We start from the raw sequence: 20,038 nt of genomic DNA on the forward strand, positions 1-20,038 counted from the left end.
ACGAGGTTCGCCCAAGCTTATCCGACAAAGAACAAAGCAGCTAAAACTGTCGCTGACGAGCTCTTCAATGACTTTGCACTCAAGTTTGGCTTCCCAACCAGACTTCACCATAAAGAATTTGACAACAAGTTCATGGCACGGTTGAAAGAACTCTCAGGTATCCAGGGTTCTCATACGACACCCTACCACCCACAGGGTAATGGACAGGTGGAGAGATTCAACCGTACCCTGTTGTCCATGTTACGGACCCTGGAGGACAAGGAGAAGGAGGATTGGAAAGAGTCATTGGCTAAAGTTGTCCATGTGTACAACTGTACGAAGAGCGAGGCAACAGGCTACACCCCATATTACCTCATCTTCTGACGTTCCCCTCGCCTGCCTATCGATCTGCTCTTCAATCTGAGAAAAGATGAAACTCATGTGGACTATGATGACTATGTTAGCTGCTGGAAGAAGAGAATGCAGGAGGCTTACACAGTAGCTTCCGAAACGGCTACCAAGGAAGCTGCTCGAGGGAAAGCATACTATGATAGGAGAGTGAAAGGGAGAGATCTTCAGCCTGGTGACAGAGTTCTCCTCCGAAACCTCACTCCCAGAGGCGGACCTACGAAGATCCAGTCTTATTGGGAGAACGAGATCTACAAAGTGATGGAGAGAAAAGCAGATGATAGCCCGGTGTATCGAATCTGCCCTGAAACTGGTCGAGGGAGAGACAAGGTGGTGCACAGGAATCTCCTACTGCCCTGCGACTTCCTACCACTTGAAAAACCATCAACACAGACTGTTCAGCCCCGTAAAGATGCTTCGGCTGTTACAAAGAAAAAGTTGAGACATCCACCTGCAGAGCAACATCTTGGAAATAGTGACACATCAGATGATGACTACAGCGGCACGTACCAGTGGTGCTTCAGGGATGTTCCAGGGAGACGGAGGCAGACTCCACTCAACCCTTTGGCGGAGCCGTTCCAGCCTGAAACAAGTCTTCACGTTCAAGAAGAGGATGTGCCACTACAGAGTGAAGAGGAATGCCCTGACATCGACCTTGGAAGGTCAGAGAGCGGTGAGGCAGTGATTGACATTTCAGTTGCCAACAAAGGTGAGACTGACTATGTGAGACAGCGACCCCATAGACAAAGTCAAAAACCGCTTGTACTGAGTTATGACACTTTAGGTCAGCCGACTTTGGTTCAGAGGGACTGCAAGGTGACTAAGACTCAGGTTATTGAGAGTAATGCCTTTTGGAGGCCATGGGCTGTGGGACTGTTAAGGCTATGGTTTAATGTACTGTGCAACCAGAAATGTCAGGAGACATTTAATTTTGTGGGGGAGAGTGTGGCACTATGAAAGTGAGTCATGAAACTAGCCCCCCCACATTTTATTTTTGGTGATGATCACTCACAGCCTAGCGTTAGAATTTATTAGATTTAACAATGTTTATTAGAGTTAACAGTGTTTATTAGATTTAACAGTGTTTATTAGATTTGATAATGTTTGGGTTTTGCCATCGGAGGGCGCTCAGTACCACATGCAACAGCGGGTGACGCTCTGGCAGGCTGTAGGAGTCCGCCATTGCCGAGAGGACAGCTTGTTGCAGCGGATGTTGGGAGCGCTACTGTAACCGCTGTATTTTCATTTCGCAGTTTAAACTGAATAAATATGCTGCAGGAGGAGTGACTCGGCCCATCATTTCCTGCGGTGTAACAGTAGAAATATGAACTTTATGTGGTTAAAGGCTTTAACAATCTTGATTCATTGGGAAAAATGTCCCACAAAAAGGAAATGTAAACTAACAACATGGTTTTATTAAACATATGAGAAAAATGTTTAATATAAATGAATAAGAGGAAAATATTATCTGACATTTTCTGATGACTTGATGATGAACGAAGCTCAGAGCCAGAAAACGAAACATTAGAGAGAAAAAGTGTTTTTACAACATAAAGCTTTAAAAACCTCCAGTAATTAATGTGCAGTAATAGTTAATAAATGAGAAAATTACTGAAAAGTTCATTTATTTCAATGCAAATTTAACATTAAAACGACGACGATGATGATGATGATGATGAAGAAGAAATCTGACTTTCAACTGTCATCATTTATGTTTCCTTCAATCAGTGAAATAAACGTAGGAGAGGAGCCAGAAATTCATTCATTCATTCATTCATTCATTCATTCATTTATAAACCGCTTTAAAAACTAAAGTCAACCAAAATGCTGTACAGCTAAACCAGAAAATACAAAGTGGCCAGTTAATAAAACCATAAACTATGAAAATATAAAAGAAACTAATCTAATGCTGTGGAATTAAAAGCCAAATTTAAAAGGAGTATTTTTAAGTCTTTGTTTAGAGTAACTTCAAAATAAAAGCCTGCAGAGCATCTGCCTGAGTCGGTGTTTGGTTGAATGTGAGTCCAGAGGCTGCAGTAACTTAGTTCTGCTGGTCAGCAGCTCAGTGATCAGATCCAGGATCAGACTGGATGCAGTGCAGAGCTGCAGCTGCTGCTGACTGGCTGAATGTGTCTGTCTGCTGGTTTCTGCTGCCGACCTCCAGGTGATCCGGTAGTGCAGCCCGTGGTGAGCGTGTACCCAGCAGCATCCAGCGCCCAGCGGGACAGGAAGGGCTTCCTGCTGTGTCTGGCCTCAGGCATGTTTCCTCCTGAGGTCCAGATCTCCTGGACAAGACTGGAGGACGGTGGAGAGAAGGATCTGACCTCTGGAGAGCAGCTGGAGCTCAGAGAGCCGAACCGCACCGCCTCCATCTTACTGGTGGATCGGGAGCCTCTCAGCACATCTAGATACCGCTGCTCTGTGCGGCATGAGGGGGGCCCAGTGGAGGCCCCAGCAACACAAGGTGAGGAAGCTGGGAGACCAGGCAGGGACTCAGCTGCAGCTGCAGCAGAGGACGGACATTTCTGTTTAACTCCAAACATTTTCCTCCTGTTCTGTTCCAGAGGTTTGTCCCTGGATCCTGATGTTCCTGAACCGAGTGAAGCTGCTCTGCCTGCTCTACTCAGTGCTGATAGTGAAGAGTCTGGTGTACTGCTGTGGACTCTCTCTGCTGATGGTCCTCAGGACCAAGGGACCGGCCCCCAGCTGAACCCTCTGCTGCAGCTTCTCCTGCTTTATCGCTGCTGATTGTTTGGTGTATTTTTAAGTGACTTTTGGTCCTAATGGCTTTTATTGATAGTGATCTAACAGGAAAGTCGGTTATGAGAGGAGAAAATATGCAGCAAAGTCAACAGGCAGCATTGAGAACTGAGGCCTCCGTTCATCTGTTGAGCTCTTTACTCCGAGGCCATCGCTGCAACCACTGACTGTTTTAAAGCTCCTTATCATTTAAGTCACACATTAAAAGAATATTTTTATTCCACCTTCTCAGATTTACTGTTAGGATTTCCATCCAGATGATGATTTGTTCCTCAGCTGCCGTCTGTGATTTAGATCTTCTCTGATTATTTTCTTTCTGCTTCATTTGTCTTTATTTCATTGTAGCTCAACTTTGTGTAAAATCCCTGATGTTTCATTAAACAGCTGTTTGTGACTAAATGACTTGATTTGTTGTTAAATTGTCCATCAAACCAGGAGTTTCTGTCCCAACATGTTTCATCTACTGAGGCTGATGAGCAACAAGCTGAGAAGCATCAGCTTCACTTTAATGAACGTCTGAATCAAAGACTTTGATCAAAAACACTTTTTATTCAGACAGTTATAACAGGTAGAATGAATGAATGAATGAATGAATGAATGAATGAATGAATGAGGCTGCAGTCTGTGCGGCGCTGCCCTTTGGTTAGAGGAGATGAAGTCAGTAAATATGTGACTCTGGATCCATAAATGACAGGTTGGGGTGGAAAAACCCTCTGCACAGAAAAACCCACATAAAAACCCAGGAAGTGAGACGGGGTCCCAGACATGCAGCCACCTGGTTCCTCACCGCTGAGCTGCTGCTCCCTGAATCAGGACGATCCTGAAGTCTCTGTAAAATCTTCTCCTGATTCCTGCCTGGTTTCTCTGGTCGGTTCCACCTTCCTGAAGCTAAAGCAGTAAAAACATGGTGAGAGGTCCAGAAGGACGGGTTCAGAGTTCTGACACTGATGCAGAGATAAGGAACAACAGAACCTTAATGAAGCTGTGCAAAGAGCTGGTTCTGAATGACAGGATGCAGAGAACCCAGATGGTTCTGATGAGACCCAGAAGGAGTCAGCAGAGGATCTGGGGGTTGCCATGGTAACAGGACCCTGAGGTCCGATGGAAACCAGTGCAGAGCTGGTCCTCAGAGACCAAACCAGTTAGAGGTTCAGCTGTGATGGAGACGTCCAGACTCCTCTGACGGGTTGAACCAACGAGACCGGATCAGAACCAACATGGCCGCCTGCTGCTGGTTGACAGGAACTAAACAACATGAATGTTTGTCTCAGTGGTTTGAGTTTCTGTCTCAGTGGTTTTGTTGCTGCTTTGTTTGTTCCTGTGAGCTGAAATCTTCCTGCTGCATCAAGAGAAAAACAGAAAAACTGATCAGAGTTTAGATTCAGCTGCTGGTGTTTCAATCTTTACTCTAATTATTATCATGTATTTGAGCCATTGAACAGCCTGATGTGATTCACTGATGGAGCTGATTGCTGAGCTGTGAGTTCAGCTCTGAGCTGTTTCTCTCTCAGATGAAGAACACAGGTGCTTCCTGAACCATTGTTTCAGTCGATGCTTGTAACTGTCATTGTGTTATTAAAGTGAGAAGCCACAGCTAACGGTGTGGAGGCTGCAGAGCACAAACCCACACAGCTGCAGGAAAGGAAGTCTGATTGGCTGCCAGCAGTTTGGTGGCTTCTAATAACCACTGAGAACAGATTCAGATCTGCTGCTCTACAAACTCATCATCTGCTGCATCTCTGTGGTTTGGTTCTGCTTCCTGGAAACATTTTCATTGTTTTTACTGAAACCAACATCAGAGCTGATAGATTGTAAAGTGAATCATCTCAGTCCAGTCAGACGACCAGCATCATTAATTCTCCCTGATCTGCTGCTGATGAAACCACTTCATGTCTCCTGATGAACTCAGAGCCTCATGGAGCCTCATTCACACTTCAGTCAAACCTCTGGATGTTTGAGCAGCTGGAGATTCAGAGGAACATTTAGTAGAAAATAGAAAACTGATTTATTCTGTCAGGATTTATTCACAGCAAAAACTACATGCAGAATAAAGCAAAAACTGTAGAAAAACATTTGGACAAAATCAGAGTTTTTACATCTTTGCAAAATAAACTGGACAGAAACATTTTTAATTTTTATGAATTAATCTAAATGTTTGGTAAAACTTTATTTGAAGGGGTCAGAATCAGACTGACATGAAATTATAAACATGGAGTCTTTATGAATATTTATGGTAAAGAGTCATTTGGTACATAATTACAATAAAACTGCATTAAAAGAATCAACATTGAATTAATTCATGTCATTTTGGATCAAATCTGACATTTTTCTAGGAAAATCTGTTAAAAACTAAACTTTTATTAAAGTCAATGACATTAAATCTTCTTGAACTGATTTAGTTTCCTTCATAGCAGATCGTTCTGACGTCTGATTGGCTGAGAATATCTGACTTTATAAAACCAAAGAAGCTCCAGAACTAATTAAAATGAAGCTAAAGTTGAATAAATGATTTTCAGTGATTAATAATAAAATCCTGCGTTGCTGCAGCTGCAGCAGAGGGTTCAGCTGGGGGCCGGTCCCTTGGTCCTGAGGACCATCAGCAGAGAGAGTCCACAGCAGTACACCAGACTCTTCACTATCAGCACTGAGTAGAGCAGGCAGAGCAGCTTCACCCTGCAGCGAGGCTGGAAGGACACTGGGAGCTTCACTGGGAGCTTCACTGGGAGCTGAGGACGGACAGACGCTGCAGCTGCTGGCGGATCAGTTGCTCCTCCAGACTTTGTTGGAGCTGGAGGTTCTGGAGGTTCTGGAAGTTCTGGAACAAAAACAATCCAACATTTCAGTCACACTGTGAATGTGAAGCTGCATTTCTCCTGAACTTCTGCTTTTCGTACCTTTGAACCGCGTTTGGTTCGTCACATATTTGCCTTCATGCTGAACTTCACAGATGTAATCATAATTGTCCAGCGTCTCGTTTTGAACCAGCCTGATGATGGCAGAACTTTTCGACCCGCTGATCTCCTGCTGTTTCTCGTTAGCAGGCACCGGCTCCTCCAGTTTGCTGTCCTTCTCCAATCTTTTCCAGGAGATCCGGACCAGAGGAGGATCCATGGCCGAGGCCAGACACATCAGAGCCGTGTTTCCCTCCACACGGCTTTCGGTTTTCACCGGACACACAGTCACCTCGGGCAGCACCAGTTTATCTGCAGAAACAATCAGCTCAGGATTCACTCTGGAAACTACGGAGCTGGAAAAAATACATTTCATCTTCTGCAGATTTGATCTGGTTTGGTTTCCTGTTACACTCAAATGTTTCAGGTTATCAAACACATTTTAACTTCAGACAAATATAAACGGAGCAAATAAAGAAGCAGAAGTAAAGTGATGATTTCATTTATTAATCACTAACGGTATTTAAGGAGTCAGACGTGAGAATATCTGATATAAATGTCTTTATGTTTCTGTATGCAGATGACATCGTGCTTATAGCTGAGAATGAACCTGATCTTCAGAAACTGATAAAAACGGATTATTTAACAAAATGAGGTTAAATATAAATAGTAATAAAACTGAAGTTTGCAGACAGATTGAGAGGAAATTTAATGAGGCTGATTATCACAACATTTACAGGAATAAATCAAGATAATATTGAATAAATATTTTTATTTTATTTTTAAGCTTATAAGCATGAATGGAAAAGGACATTTTACTTAAACTAAAATTACAAACTCATATTTTAATAAAGTATATTTATGGTCCAGAGCTTTGTGACATAGAAGTGAACTAAAGCCAGAGATCAGATCAGATCTGCTGCTTTGCTGTTAGAAACTTCAGGATTTCATTCAGTTTCAGAGGATCCAAAATGTTCTCAGTTCTTAAAATAAATTCACTTTTTGTTTTGTTGTCTTTTATATATGATTCTCAGAGATGAATTGTTTAATTTGTTCACGTTTCCTTTATGTTGATGATGAAGATAAACTTCAGTATTTATTGATTATTATGTGTTTCAGTTGGTTCATTGTTTTCAAAAGAGAAACTTCATGTGTGAAGGATGTTATTGTCTCTGCATCTTTGATCATGTTTGAGAATCATAAAGGCTGCGCATGTTTTAGGTTTTATGGCACAAAACATAATAACTATAACTAACTAAACTATTAACTGTTTATTATTTTAATAAAACACCCGACCCATCCAGGAGGTCCCAGAAGAATCCAGAACCAGACTTTACTGCCTCGGTTAAGGTCAGAGGTCATGATTCCAGAATAAGGAGAGGCTGACACCAAACAACACAAAGACCCGTCTGACATTTATGATCCCTGAAACATTCTGCAGACTGATGAGTCGGGACTGGACCTTTCAGAACCTGAACGTCCCGTTACATCTGGTGTAAAACTGACAGCGGGTCAGAACCAGAACATCACATTACAGTCAAACACGGAGGTGGCAGAGTGATGCTGTGGGACTGATGTGCTGCTGAGGGACCTGGAGAACCTGCTGTACCTGGTAGAACAACGATCCAAAGAACTCCAGCAAGTTCAGCTCTGAATGGAAATGAAATGAAGTAAAATGTAGGTACGGCCTAGTCAAAGCCTGGACTCTACCATCACCTTCAGCTGCTCATTCCTACTGGTAACCTGCCCTCTGTGTCTGAATGAAATCAGTTCAGCAAAGCAGGGGGTCAGAGTTCCTCCACTGGGATTTACAGAGTCTTTACTGGTTCTGATGGTTGAACCAGAAATCAGGTCTGGATTTTTTCTCACAGGGAAAAACCGGCTTTGAATACATTTACTTCCTGAATCGAAACCGTTTCTTTTATTCTCTCAAGTTATTTTTCTTTCAATAAATTAATTTGATTACCTAAAATATGATCAAAGTCTAAAAATAAATTAAAAGCAGAAAAGTTAAGGAAAACAGTCTCATTTTTTTTTAGCACAGATGTTCTAATTATTAGTCATTCACAGCTGGGCAGCAGAGAGCTGGTGCTTTTCTGACAGTCGATCATCATAAGATAAATGTACAAGTGTGTTAAAATATCCACCTGTATATATTACATATTACACCTTTATACTGGTGTTATATAAAATATAACAGCTTTATTTTCTTACTTAACAAATACTTTCTGCAGATATATTTGACAAAATATATTTTGTGTTCATTTTCATCAAAATTATAATCTTGATGACATTTGTTACTATATTTCATTCCCAGAACTAACAGATCTAATCATCCATCATCTTATCCCTCGTAGGGTCAGGAGGGCTGCTGGTGCCCGTCGAGAGGCGGGGTCATCTGGACACGCCGCCAGTCCACCGCAGGGCAATGCGGACAAACCTCAGCAGAATTTAGAGAGACCAATTGACTTGACAGTCATGTTTTTTTTTCTCACCAATTTAAAAAAAATTTTAATTACATTTTCAGCATCGAGATCAGAAGTTGTTAGTTTTACAGAAAAATTTTAGATTAAAGAAAGTAAAGTTGGCGTGAGTCCTGGGGACATTACAGGGTTAGAGTTACGAAGAGTTTACAAATATTATTCTCCAATATTTGCAAAAACACTATTTGTATTTTCTAAAGCTGCCCAGAGATATTTTACAGTAATTAGACTTTTATCAAAATAACCCAGAACAAAACAGAAGATAAACATTTGATGTATTCAGGGAGATTTTAAATATTTTCTGTATACATTATATTTTCATTCAATTCATTTAGAGCAGATTATAAAAGATTGTTAAAATGATAAAATAATAAGTAGCTTTAAAGCCTGAAGCAGTAGAAAGAGACTTTAAACCCATTTCAATTTCTAAATGAAGCCAGTAAATGTTGGTTCTTACCTACTACAAACAGTTTGGTTCCAGAACCAAAGATCCACTCCCCGCGCACAGTGAAACAGGCTAATACAAAAACTTATCTGATGTTTTCTGGTCTTATATTTAGTTTTTCTCTATCAGCTTCATGTAACTCAGAGTTATAACAGTTAGGAGATGTCTAAAGAACATTTTACAGAAATTAGTATTTAATCAAAAGTCCAATTTATCAATAATAGCCACAATAATATTAGCAGCTATTACAGGATTAGTTACTGAGAATATTTAGTTATTATTCGTTAATATTTGTAAAATACATAAAGTTGTTCAGAGCCCGTTGAAGTAATTTTTCATCGATTTCTGATGTTTTCATGGCTACATCACCCAGTTCTACAGCCCTTCACTGAGAAAACAGACTTTAAACTACTGTTGGTAGTTTAGAAATCACTGAACGGATTAAAGATCTGCTGCTGGATCAATCTGCTACTTCCAGAAAACTGTAAAACAGCTGAAACACTGAGTTCTTTTAAATCCAGACCAAAAGCACATCTGTTTAGAGCTGATTTTAAAACATTGATAAACATTCTGATGTGCAACACTGCATCAAGACAAAATGTTATGTATCATTGATGACTGTCTTCTATGACTGTATTTTTTGTTATGATGTACAGCACTTTGACATGCCTTGTTGATGAAATGATTGATTTCAGCAACAAGGCATGATTGATTGATTGATTGATTGATTGATTGATTGATTGATTGATTGATTGATTGATTGATTGATTGATTGATTGATTGATTGATAAAAACTGACATGAAAAACCTGATGCAGCAGAAAGTGACTTTAAATACATGTCAACTTCTATAATAAAACCAGTAAATATTGGTTCTTACCTGTAATACCCAGTTTGGTTCCAGAACCAAAGAAGTACCACTATAATGGATGCAGATTTAAAAAGTGTCTGAATGAGAAGGAGACAGTCACAATGTGAGCTGCTGCTCAGCAGATCAGAACCGTCCTGCTGAAGCTGCTGTGAGGTTCTGATGGATCAGAACCATCAGCAATGTGCTGTGAAGGTCCAAAGTGGGTCTGAAGGAAGCTCTGCAGACATCATGTCTAAAGCTCTCATCTCTCCCACTGGGTCTCCTGGTTTGTTGGGACGTCGTCTTGCTGAAAGTCTTCAGTGTTCAGTCTGAGCTGCAGCTGCTGAGATCTCCTGAGATCATGAATGCAGCACGGAGGGAGGGCTGTGGTTTCCTGGAGGCTGGTGGAGCCATGAAGCTCACACTGATCAGGGATGGAGGCTGGCAGCAGAGGTCATGACCTTTCACACTGATCAGGGATGGAGGCTGGCAGCAGAGGTCATGACCTTTCACACTGATCAGGGATGGAGGCTGGCAGCAGAGGTCATGACCTTTCACACTGATCAGGGATGGAGGCTGGCAGCAGAGGTCATGACCTTTCACACTGATCAGGGATGGAGGCTGGCAGCAGAGGTCATGACCTTTCACACTGATCAGGGATGGAGGCTGGCAGCAGAGGTCATGACCTTTCACACTGATCAGGGATGGAGGCTGGCAGCAGAGGTCATGACCTTTCACACTGATCAGGGATGGAGGCTGGCAGCAGAGGTCATGACCTTTCACACTGATCAGGGATGGAGGCTGGCAGCAGAGGTCATGACCTTTCACACTGATCAGGGATGGAGGCTGGCAGCAGAGGTCATGACCTTTCACACTGATCAGGGATGGAGATAGTAGGAAAAAAAGAGGACTCACAGGAAATGGAAGCAGCAGCCTTTGATCATCATGTCCTATTTAGTGATGGACTCGGACATGCTGCAGGACAGAGGGGGACCGATTGAACGACAGTCAGGTCTCAGTAAATAAAGTACAGCAGTCTGACTCATTCTTCCTCCAACTTATCTTCATGCTGATCAGAGTTAGTGGAGATGTTGGTTTTCAGTCATTTCCATCATGTGTTATGGTCACTGATTTCTAGGAGCTTTTCTCATGTGCTGTCTTTTAAACTGACCCAGGGTGTCCCCCAGAAAACTCACTCAGCCTGGTGGTTGGGGTGCCGAGGCGGTCCACCGTGTTTTTGTATTAAAACATGTTGACAGGAAATGTAAAAATATTACTGGGTAATTACATGTTACAGGAAAACATCACCAGTGAAACGTTATTTAAATCCACAATTAGTCTTAACTAATCAAAAAATATAATTAAAATGAATATCAATTAATTGCACTTTTGTTAAAGCCAAATTAAGTCAGCAGCTCCATCAGGCCCCCCAGGGCTTCAGGGGCCATAAATGCTAATACTTTAACACAGACCACAGATACATGAATGCAACTCTTGTTTATTGAGATGATCAATGCTGCTGAATTTGATTTAGTGGTTTCAGCATAAATTAAAATATTTCAAACTAACATTTAAATGTAAGATTTTAAGTAGCTGGCAAGTTTACTAAAACTTCAAAGAACAATATTCATAGTTAGATTGTTTTGTTACCACAGCAACAATCTGATGCTGTGAGTTTAATCTTTGAGACTGAGCTATTTGTTCACAAATACAATTTAGTAAACTGCAATTATAACTGGGTGTTATTGAATAACAGGAAGTAGTTTAATTTTTAGCAGGAAACCATGCATGGTTAGTAGCATGCATTACTCCAGTAATATATATATATATTAGTTTTTATTTTATATTAGTTTTTCAGCATATATTATTTTCTTTTTGCAACTGCAGCGGCAGTTCACATAGAGCTGCACAACCAGAGTTAACATGGTGGGGTTTAGACTCTTACCTCAATGTGGAGTTCTCCAAACAAACATAATTCCTCACAGGGGGTTGATGTAAATATCCATGCAGTGTCCAGTTTGAGTGAAAGGAGGTGCATGGGATCCGCGTTCAGGTAAACTTCAAAGATAAAGCAGCGGCAGAAGAACACCAATTTTATTTCATAAATATAGCACAACAAAGACATGTTACAGTAAATAATTCAAAATAAAACTAAATCCAAGACACATTCACAATAGTAAAAAAAGACAGAAATTATGTAAATATCCTCCTTTGGCCTGTGAGTTACCGGTATTTCATTTTGCATCTGGAAGAAAATGTATATTTAAGAGTTACCTCTCAGCCAATAGAATGAAAGTGTTGTACTGGGCACGTTTGTTTCCTTCTAGTCAGCCAGTGAGCCTGTGTGGCTATCGATTGTAGCAACCTGTGCCACCCACTGGATGTAATGAGTTGGTTGGATGAACAAACTAAGATCAGTAGCTGTTGGTGATCAGTATAGCGGATGTTTAGTGTAACATGGAGCAGAAAGCTGAGGCCATTGTCTCTCCCTAACATCTAGTGGTTGCTACAATCATTAGTAGCCACACAGGCTCACCCACTAGAAGGAAACAAACGCACCCAGTACAACATTTTCATTCTATTGGCTGAGAGGTTGCCAGGCGACTGTGCCAAGCAGAGACTTGGCGTGAGCGTGAGAAGAAGTTTTGACTACAAGCGTTACAAGTTTAAGAAACACTAGTCCTGCTTTCAGACTGAAAATGTGTGCTCTCGAATTATGGCAGGAAAATTCCTCCACAGAAATAAACACATCCTGATGTGTTTACTATCACTGTTCTGCAGGTCTGAAGCTCATAAGCTCAAGTAAATGAATTTCAACAAATCTGTTCTTGTTTCTGCTTAATGGAGGACAAGCTCCCAGCAACTGGCCCTTCAAAATCAGCACCAATTGAAGAGGAATTAACTCCAATATCTGAGCCCAGATAGCACAGAATGATTGAAACAACATTGAATCAACGTTGAACGCTGACATTGAAACAACATTGAAAGTGGTCGATGACTTGTATGTTGAATCAACGTCAGGGTTTCAACCATTACTGACATTATATCAATGTTGATTCAACCATCATCTGTATGTCAATTTACATGCATATTTGTGTTGATATTACATTGAATCAGTTAGGAATCCACGTTGATTGAACCTTCATCTGCATGCAGATTTGGGTTGATTTTATATTGAATGAAAACTAAGGATTTATGTACATTTTAGGTCTGATAGGTCTACATCATAACATGCCACTAAAAGTTTCTTCACTGGTGTTAAACATACTATATTATTGGCAGATGATGGGTAAACTGTGTGCAAAAGGTTAAAAATGACAACATGGGTTTGATATAACATTTTAAGAATAAAGGGACAGATCTTTAAACATATTTGACTCCTTTTTGACTGTCAAAACAACAGTCTGTTGTCCACAGAAGAACAGAGTCGATGAAGTTAAGCTTTGTACTGTATGAAGTAGGGAAACAGTACAAGTTGTGGTAACCCCAGTTTGACTCTGGTTGGCGTCACTTTGATTCCTTGCGATGTCTTCCTCTTGTTCTGGCGCGTAATGAAGCCACTTCGACAGTTTCGCTGCAGTCCTCAAGAGTCAGCTTTTGGTCAAACTGCAGAGTAACAGCTGAAAAACACAAAATTAAAAGTGAGGAAGGTGCCGGTTAGAAAGATGATAAACATTTGAAAAGTTCTGAAACACAATGAAAGATTAAACAGTGAACTGGTTACAGGTCTGAGAACAAATACAAACCATATAGTTCCCCATGTACACTCACTGTTAAATTAATATCTTAATCGCTCATTAATATTTATCTTAATGTTTACATATACAACTGCATTTACCCATTAAGCTGCAGTATAGTGTAGGATTTATGATATTGATATTAAATCAATATTTAAAATAAAGGGCTGTTTATCAGACAACCTAACAATAAAACTCAGGGAGGATCAGGTTTATTTAACACACCAGAGACAAATAAATAGAGCAAAAGGTGATTTATAGTGTAGTTGGAAAAATTATAATTTATACAGAATAAACTTCCATCAAATAGCTGGTTCAATCTTCCATCAACTACAAATATTTCCAAATAAGTTGATAAAATTTCTTAAAACGTGTCTATATGCTAATAAAGATCCCACACAAGTAACAATAGTCCAGTTCAATTTAACCAGTTACCAATCCAAGGATCAACAGACTGAATCAGTCATTAGCAGGTTTAGTTCAGTGTTTCACCTGCCTTACATGTTAAGTGTTTCCCTTCTGCCTCACCTGGATTGAATCTGTGGATGATTAACAACCTTCTGCACTTCTTGATGGCTGCAGACGGTCATGTAATCATCCAACTCAGCTGTTCTGGTACAGAGGCTCATTTAAGCACGTCCCTAAGCACATCATAATAAAAAGTTAAAAACAAGTGATTATTATCACAACAATTTAAAGCCCACCTGGACCAGCCAGCCTTACACTTCCTTGTCCACCACATGCTCTCCCAGACCAAACAATAGGCCCCGCCCTAAATTCAAATCCCACAAAATCTCGCAGGATTTCATACTTAGGCCTGGAGTGGTGGGTAGGATGAAAATAATACAAAAGGAGACATGACCTCAATTATTAAAAATATCCGTTTTGCCCCAAAATAACCAGGATTACTATGGGCACAAAACAATGCCCTTATTTTTCAATAAACACATTTAAGATCAAAGTAATATTGAAAAACTTACCATAAAAGTGCTCAGCAGAGAATTCAATTCAGAAGCCGGTAGCAAACAAGCCAGCAGCAAAGTGGCTGTTTGGTTGGGACAAACCACAAGTGTAAAATTGGGGAGGTGGACTGTACAACTCCTAGTACAGACTTGTAGATGTTTTTGTGTCAACACATTATGCACAGTCAGTAATAATATTTACAGACAAGTAAGAAAATGTACAGAAAGGAATCACAACCCACTGTTCTCAACATGTAGTGCTTAATTTGAAACATGATTAACCCCCACCTAGTAATAAAATGTTCTGACCCAGAGCTCAAGGAGGGGGAGGGAAGAAGGGATGAGAGGGGGTAAAGAGGAGAAGGTTGGGAGGAGCGGCTGGGTGGGGGAGGTTTGGGAGGGAGTAGGGGGAGATGAGGAGGTGATGAGGGCTGCAGCAACCTGCCCAGATTGCACACAATGGTAAATCAACATTGAATTATAGTCAGAAGGGTTGATTTTTGGTTGAAGACGACAAATGACAGTGGATCAACCATCAAACAACCATCCACCTCCAGCCAAGTAACCAATGTTGAAACTGTGTCATTGAGTCAATGTTGTTTTGTGGTTGAAATCTAATGAATGAAATGCCGATGTCTGATCAACGACTGATCAATGTTGAATCAATGTTGAATCAATGTTGAATCAATGTCAGCTGTTTTGCCACACCCCTTCCCCTCCTCTCCTCCTCATCAGAGCTCTGGGTCAGAGCATTTTATTAGTGAGTGGGGGTTATTACATTTTAAATTAAGCACTGTAGAGAATAGTGGGTGATGATTCATTTCTGTACATTTTCTTACTTTTTCATAAAAAAGTCCTACTGACCATTTGTGTGTGATATATTGATACAAAAACATCTACAAAGTACTACAAGGAGTGGAGCGGTCCACCCACTGCTATTTATATTGAGGCGTAGATGGGGCCAGGTGAGGGGTGTGTGTGTATGTTTGGCGGGTGGAGGGAAGGGGGTTGGGCGTTTGAATGGCGGGTGGTGGTGGAGGGGTGTAAAAAACAGCTTACATTGATTGAACATTTAGATTACTACTTTTGCCCCAAACCTTATCCTCAAGGCAAACTGACCTGCATGTTTTAAGTTCAGCAAAACCCTGTTAATCAGACGTCAATTAAAATCATTAAAATCATGTTTGCTGAATTAGGGAAATGCCTGAAACTTGCAGGGCCTGGAGGACCGGTGCTAAAAAACATTGGATTCGATATTGGTGTTTCAATCAATGGATATCAACAATAAATCAACACGATTCATTGACACATTTTCAACGTTACTCAATTGGCTAGAATTGAATGGTTGTTTGATGGTTGATCCAGCTTCTGTCGTTGACCTTAAACATTAATTCAACCTTTGTGATCATAATTCAACATTGAATTAACATCTTTTGCCAACAGCGAAGTGGCTGTGTGATTGGGCCATCCCACTCAGGTAACTAGCAGGGGTGGACCGCTCCAGTCCTTTTAGTACGTTGTAGATGTTTTTGTGTCAATACATCACAGTCAGTAAGAATTTTTATGAACAAGTAAGAAAATGTACAGAAAGGAATCAGCACCCACTATCCTCTACAGTGTTATTAAAAATGTGAGAACCCCCGCTCACTAATAAAATGCTCTGACCCAGAGCTCTGATGAGGAGAAGAGGAGGGGAAGTGGTGTGGCAAAACAGCTGACATTGATTCAATATTGATCAGACTTCGGCATTTCATTCATTAGGTTTCAACCACAAAACAACATTGATTCAATGACACATTTTCAACGGTTTGATTGGATGGTTGATCCACCGTCAGTTGTCGACCTCAACCAAAACTCAACGATTCTAACTATAATTCAACGTTGATTTAACATGATGTGCTATCTGGGTTTGTTGTTAAATCAGTTTGTGCATCAGCCACTCGAAAACCTCCCAGTTCTCATAGTAAGCACTTCACCTTTGACTTCATCTTAGATATGTTTTAATCTGTTGCTATATAGCTAGATTTAAATATTTAAACCAAATGATTAGCTAAATGACAATACAAATTTAAAAAGTATACAAGACCAACTAGGGATCAGTCCAAGGAGTGTCTTTTAAAATGGAATAAAGTAAAATTATCTAGCAGATTTCAGCAAACAAGATCTGCTGGAAATGTTTCCATGAAGAGCTCATTAACACCAGGAAGGACCAATGGATTTTGCTACTGCAGCTCTTTAAAGGAGCCGAGTTATTCAGGACACAATGACACATTCAGGCCTTAGACTCAAAGTCTGTAAATAATAATGAATGAAACCAGAAACTCAGAGAGTCTCTGTGTGAGATGGAGGTGAAATCAGTGAACCTGGGCTGTGGTTTACTGCTCTCTATGTCACAAACTGACATCTGATCATCTGGAGGTTTTTGTTCAGGCTGAAGGAATCATTTCTCACTGTGGGAAACAGACTTCAAGCAGCCGCAGTAGTAGGAGGCTGAATGATCCAGTTTAACTTTATTTATCTTCAAGAAACAATCACCTTGATTTCTCTCAGCTGAGAAATCATTTTTCTGAGGATGATTGAAATAGCTAGGTTTGGTACCACTCTTGATAGTAAGAATAGCTTTGAATGGTTCTGTGTCTTTCTTCTGGAACCAGTGTACAGAGTAACTAGTATGACACTGTTCAGTTCCTCCACAGCTGAAGGAGACGCTCTGTCCGGATCTCCTGGTCAGAGTTAAATCATCCTGAACCAGCTGTGTTGCCATGGTAGCCAGCGCTGTAGAGACACAGACAGACAGGTGAAGGTTAGTGTGACAGTGTTTGTTCCAGGTGGGCTTTGTTGGCTCCTGATTGGTGGAAACACTCACCTGAACCCAGCCAGCACAGAGCAGCAGCTGGGAGGAAAAGCATTGTGTGCAGTGGAGTTTCCTCTGGTGAACCTGGGGAGAAGTGGAGCTCTGATGCAGCTGAGGCCAAACAAGGACGAGCTGAGAGATCAGACCAGGGCCACGTGGTTTCTAGCAGAGGAACCAGAGCTCCCATCAGCCCCTGCAGCCACAGAGAAGAGGAGGCTGCTGATTGGACGATCAGAGGAAGATGCTGATTGGACCATCAGAGGAAGCTGCTGATTGGACGGTCAGAGGAGGCTGCTGATTGGACGGTCAGAGGAGGCTGCTGATTGGACGGTCAGAGGAGGCTGCTGATTGGACGGTCAGAGGAGGCTGCTGATTGGACGATCAGAGGAAGCTGCTGATTGGACGATCAGAGGAAGATGCTGATTGGACGATCAGAGGAAGATGCTGATTGGACGATGTGACGGAGGAGCCTCACGAGCCGGGACTTAATTATAAGTCCGTGTCCACATGCGAGCACGCCTGCACACTCATACACACAATCGTTAACTTACTTCTATTGCAGCTTAAACTGATGCGGTTCATCGTGGGTGCACACGCGGTGTTCCTGCTTCAGTTAGCATATCCATCCTAGCCTGTTTTCAGTTCCAAACATTTTCCTGGTTTTGTTTTCAAGCAGGGTTATTTCCGGATTGTGGCGCGCCGCGAGGGAGTCGTGTGATGACGTAGTGACGTCATCGGAGCATATTGAGTGTTTTCTATTAAATTGATTATTGTATTTTTGATTACAAGTTTATTATTTTATTTTCTCTTTATTATTATTATTATTATTATTATTATTATTATTATTATGTACCCTTTAAAGAGTTTACTTGAGTTAGAAGTAATTGTTTTTTTGTTTGCTTGTTTGGTCTTTCTGTGGGGGGAGCCTGTGGCTTTAAAAACAGGGCTCTGCCACAGGGAGGCAGTCTGTGGCTAGACTCCTGAGAAGTCACATGGAAGGTGATGGAGTCTTGCATCGAAGGTATTGCTGTTTGTCTGATTTTAACCTGCCTTGGACGTCCTTGTATATATTCTGCACCTGCCATCTTTGTTCATCTGAAGAAAAGCTAAATAAATTCCACTAAAGTGATCTCTGGTCTTGGGCAGTCAATTTTTGTTTGTCCAAGTCATAAGAGAACCCCGTCACAGATGATCAGAGGAAGCGGCTGATTGGTCTATCAGAGGAAGATCCTGATTGGACCATAGACATCATATACGTAGACGCCTCATGGAATGCTGAGTCGTACGTAACAGCGTCCGCCATCTTGTATGTGGCAGCTGGGCGATCGGAGCTCCTTAAGTCCTGTTCTGTGTGTTTCGACTGTTTTACGAAACAAACTGGATTAATTCTCATTACCTTTCACAGGTAAGGATGAAAGATCAGAATTACTTTACAGCCAGAAATTCGCTTCTAAACAACCGAGAAATATTTCCTATGTAGCTAAATTAGCCCAAAATAACCGCTGATTGTTAGCTTAGCAGCTAATATTTTCATACTGTTTTCTAATGAGAGCTGATGAGAAACCGCTGTTAGAGGAGAAGTTCATTAGAAACCAGAGGATTTAGTGAGGAAAGATCAGTCAGGATCAGAGCTGGAGCTGCTGTTCTTCAGTCTGTTTCCAGCTCAGCTTCTCCATGTCGGTATTTAGCTATAAAGATGCTACGAGTCAGAGCCCAACATGCTGGAAATGGCTTTTTATGAATGTCAAGGAAACATATATGTATTTTCTATTAACTTTTGGATAATTTCTCTTTTATCCTTGGCTTCAGCCTGTGAACCAGGACGTCTCAGAAGTCATTGAGTTCTCCCAGTGAGACCAGCAGACTGAAGCCTGTGACCAGTGTTCCCAGTATAATAAATAAATGTTTTATTCTTTCACTTTTTGTGTAAATATCTCAATATGAAGTATCAGTGTATTAATGCAGCTTATGTAATGAAATAAAAATAATTTACTCTTAGAATTATTTTCACTCTTTGCTGTCAATAGCAGAGTTGACATTCTGTAATAAATATTTGTATCTGGAAAAATGTGTAGTAGTTTGACAATAACTGAAAGTCATTTCTCAATAATGTATAAAAAAATAAATACAAGAAAATAATTTGTTTTGAAATGTTAAATGTACAGTAAATTATGGAATTATGTAAATATGTTATTTAAACACTAAAAGTGTCTGTTCATCAATGTTAATATAAAAATGATCAGAATAACTATCAAATAAAACATTGTGCTCTTTATTCAGAAATGCCCCAAAAAATTAAATAATCACATCAAAAGTTAGAAACTCTCTTTAGTCATTTCTCTGATTACCAAATATATTAATGTGTGAGAAAATGTGTCAATGACAGGAATTAATTTAAAATACTTTGTAGAACGGCACTTTGTGAAGTTCGGTCCATTTACCTGTATTAGCTTACTGGCACATATTCCACATTCAATATGGCGGACGCTGTGACGTATCGCAGCAACGGGCCGACCCGCTCCATGACCCATGACCCGTTCCATGAGGCGTCTACGTATTTATGTCTATGGATTGGACGTTCAGAGGAAGCGGCTGCTGCTTTCAGCCTCTGCCCCTCAACTAAAATATGGTGCTGTTGTTCTGCCTCTGATTCACAATCAGTGAAGACAA

The 20,038-nt window shown here is 40.8% G+C and overlaps 1 protein-coding gene and 1 gene segment (V, D, J or C); one reads left to right on the forward strand and one right to left on the reverse strand.

Moving 5' to 3' along the window:
• The first annotated feature begins 2,168 nt into the window (after positions 1-2,168).
• LOC148154489 (Ig lambda chain C region-like) lies at positions 2,169-3,546 on the forward strand. The segment is given in 2 exon segments: positions 2,169-2,851; positions 2,952-3,546. Coding segments are annotated over 2 exon segments (483 nt in total).
• Positions 3,547-3,676: 130 nt separating this feature from the next.
• LOC148154490 (immunoglobulin lambda-1 light chain-like) lies at positions 3,677-17,584 on the reverse strand. The gene is made up of 8 exons (XM_088014528.1): positions 17,381-17,584; positions 16,966-17,289; positions 14,119-14,120; positions 8,979-9,015; positions 7,937-7,939; positions 6,042-6,350; positions 4,120-5,953; positions 3,677-4,035 (listed from the first exon to the last, which is right to left on the reverse strand). The coding sequence occupies exons 1-7, from the start codon at positions 17,553-17,555 to the stop codon at positions 5,709-5,711; spliced, it is 1,095 nt and encodes a 364-aa protein (XP_087870654.1). The 5' UTR covers positions 17,556-17,584; the 3' UTR covers positions 3,677-4,035; positions 4,120-5,708.
• Between the last annotated feature and the right edge of the window lie 2,454 nt (positions 17,585-20,038).

The sequence above is a fragment of the Poecilia mexicana genome, unplaced genomic scaffold (genome assembly GCF_051168715.1).
Source record: "Poecilia mexicana isolate PSO_F unplaced genomic scaffold, ASM5116871v1 scaffold_17, whole genome shotgun sequence".
NCBI classification, from domain to species: Eukaryota; Metazoa; Chordata; class Actinopteri; order Cyprinodontiformes; family Poeciliidae; genus Poecilia; species Poecilia mexicana.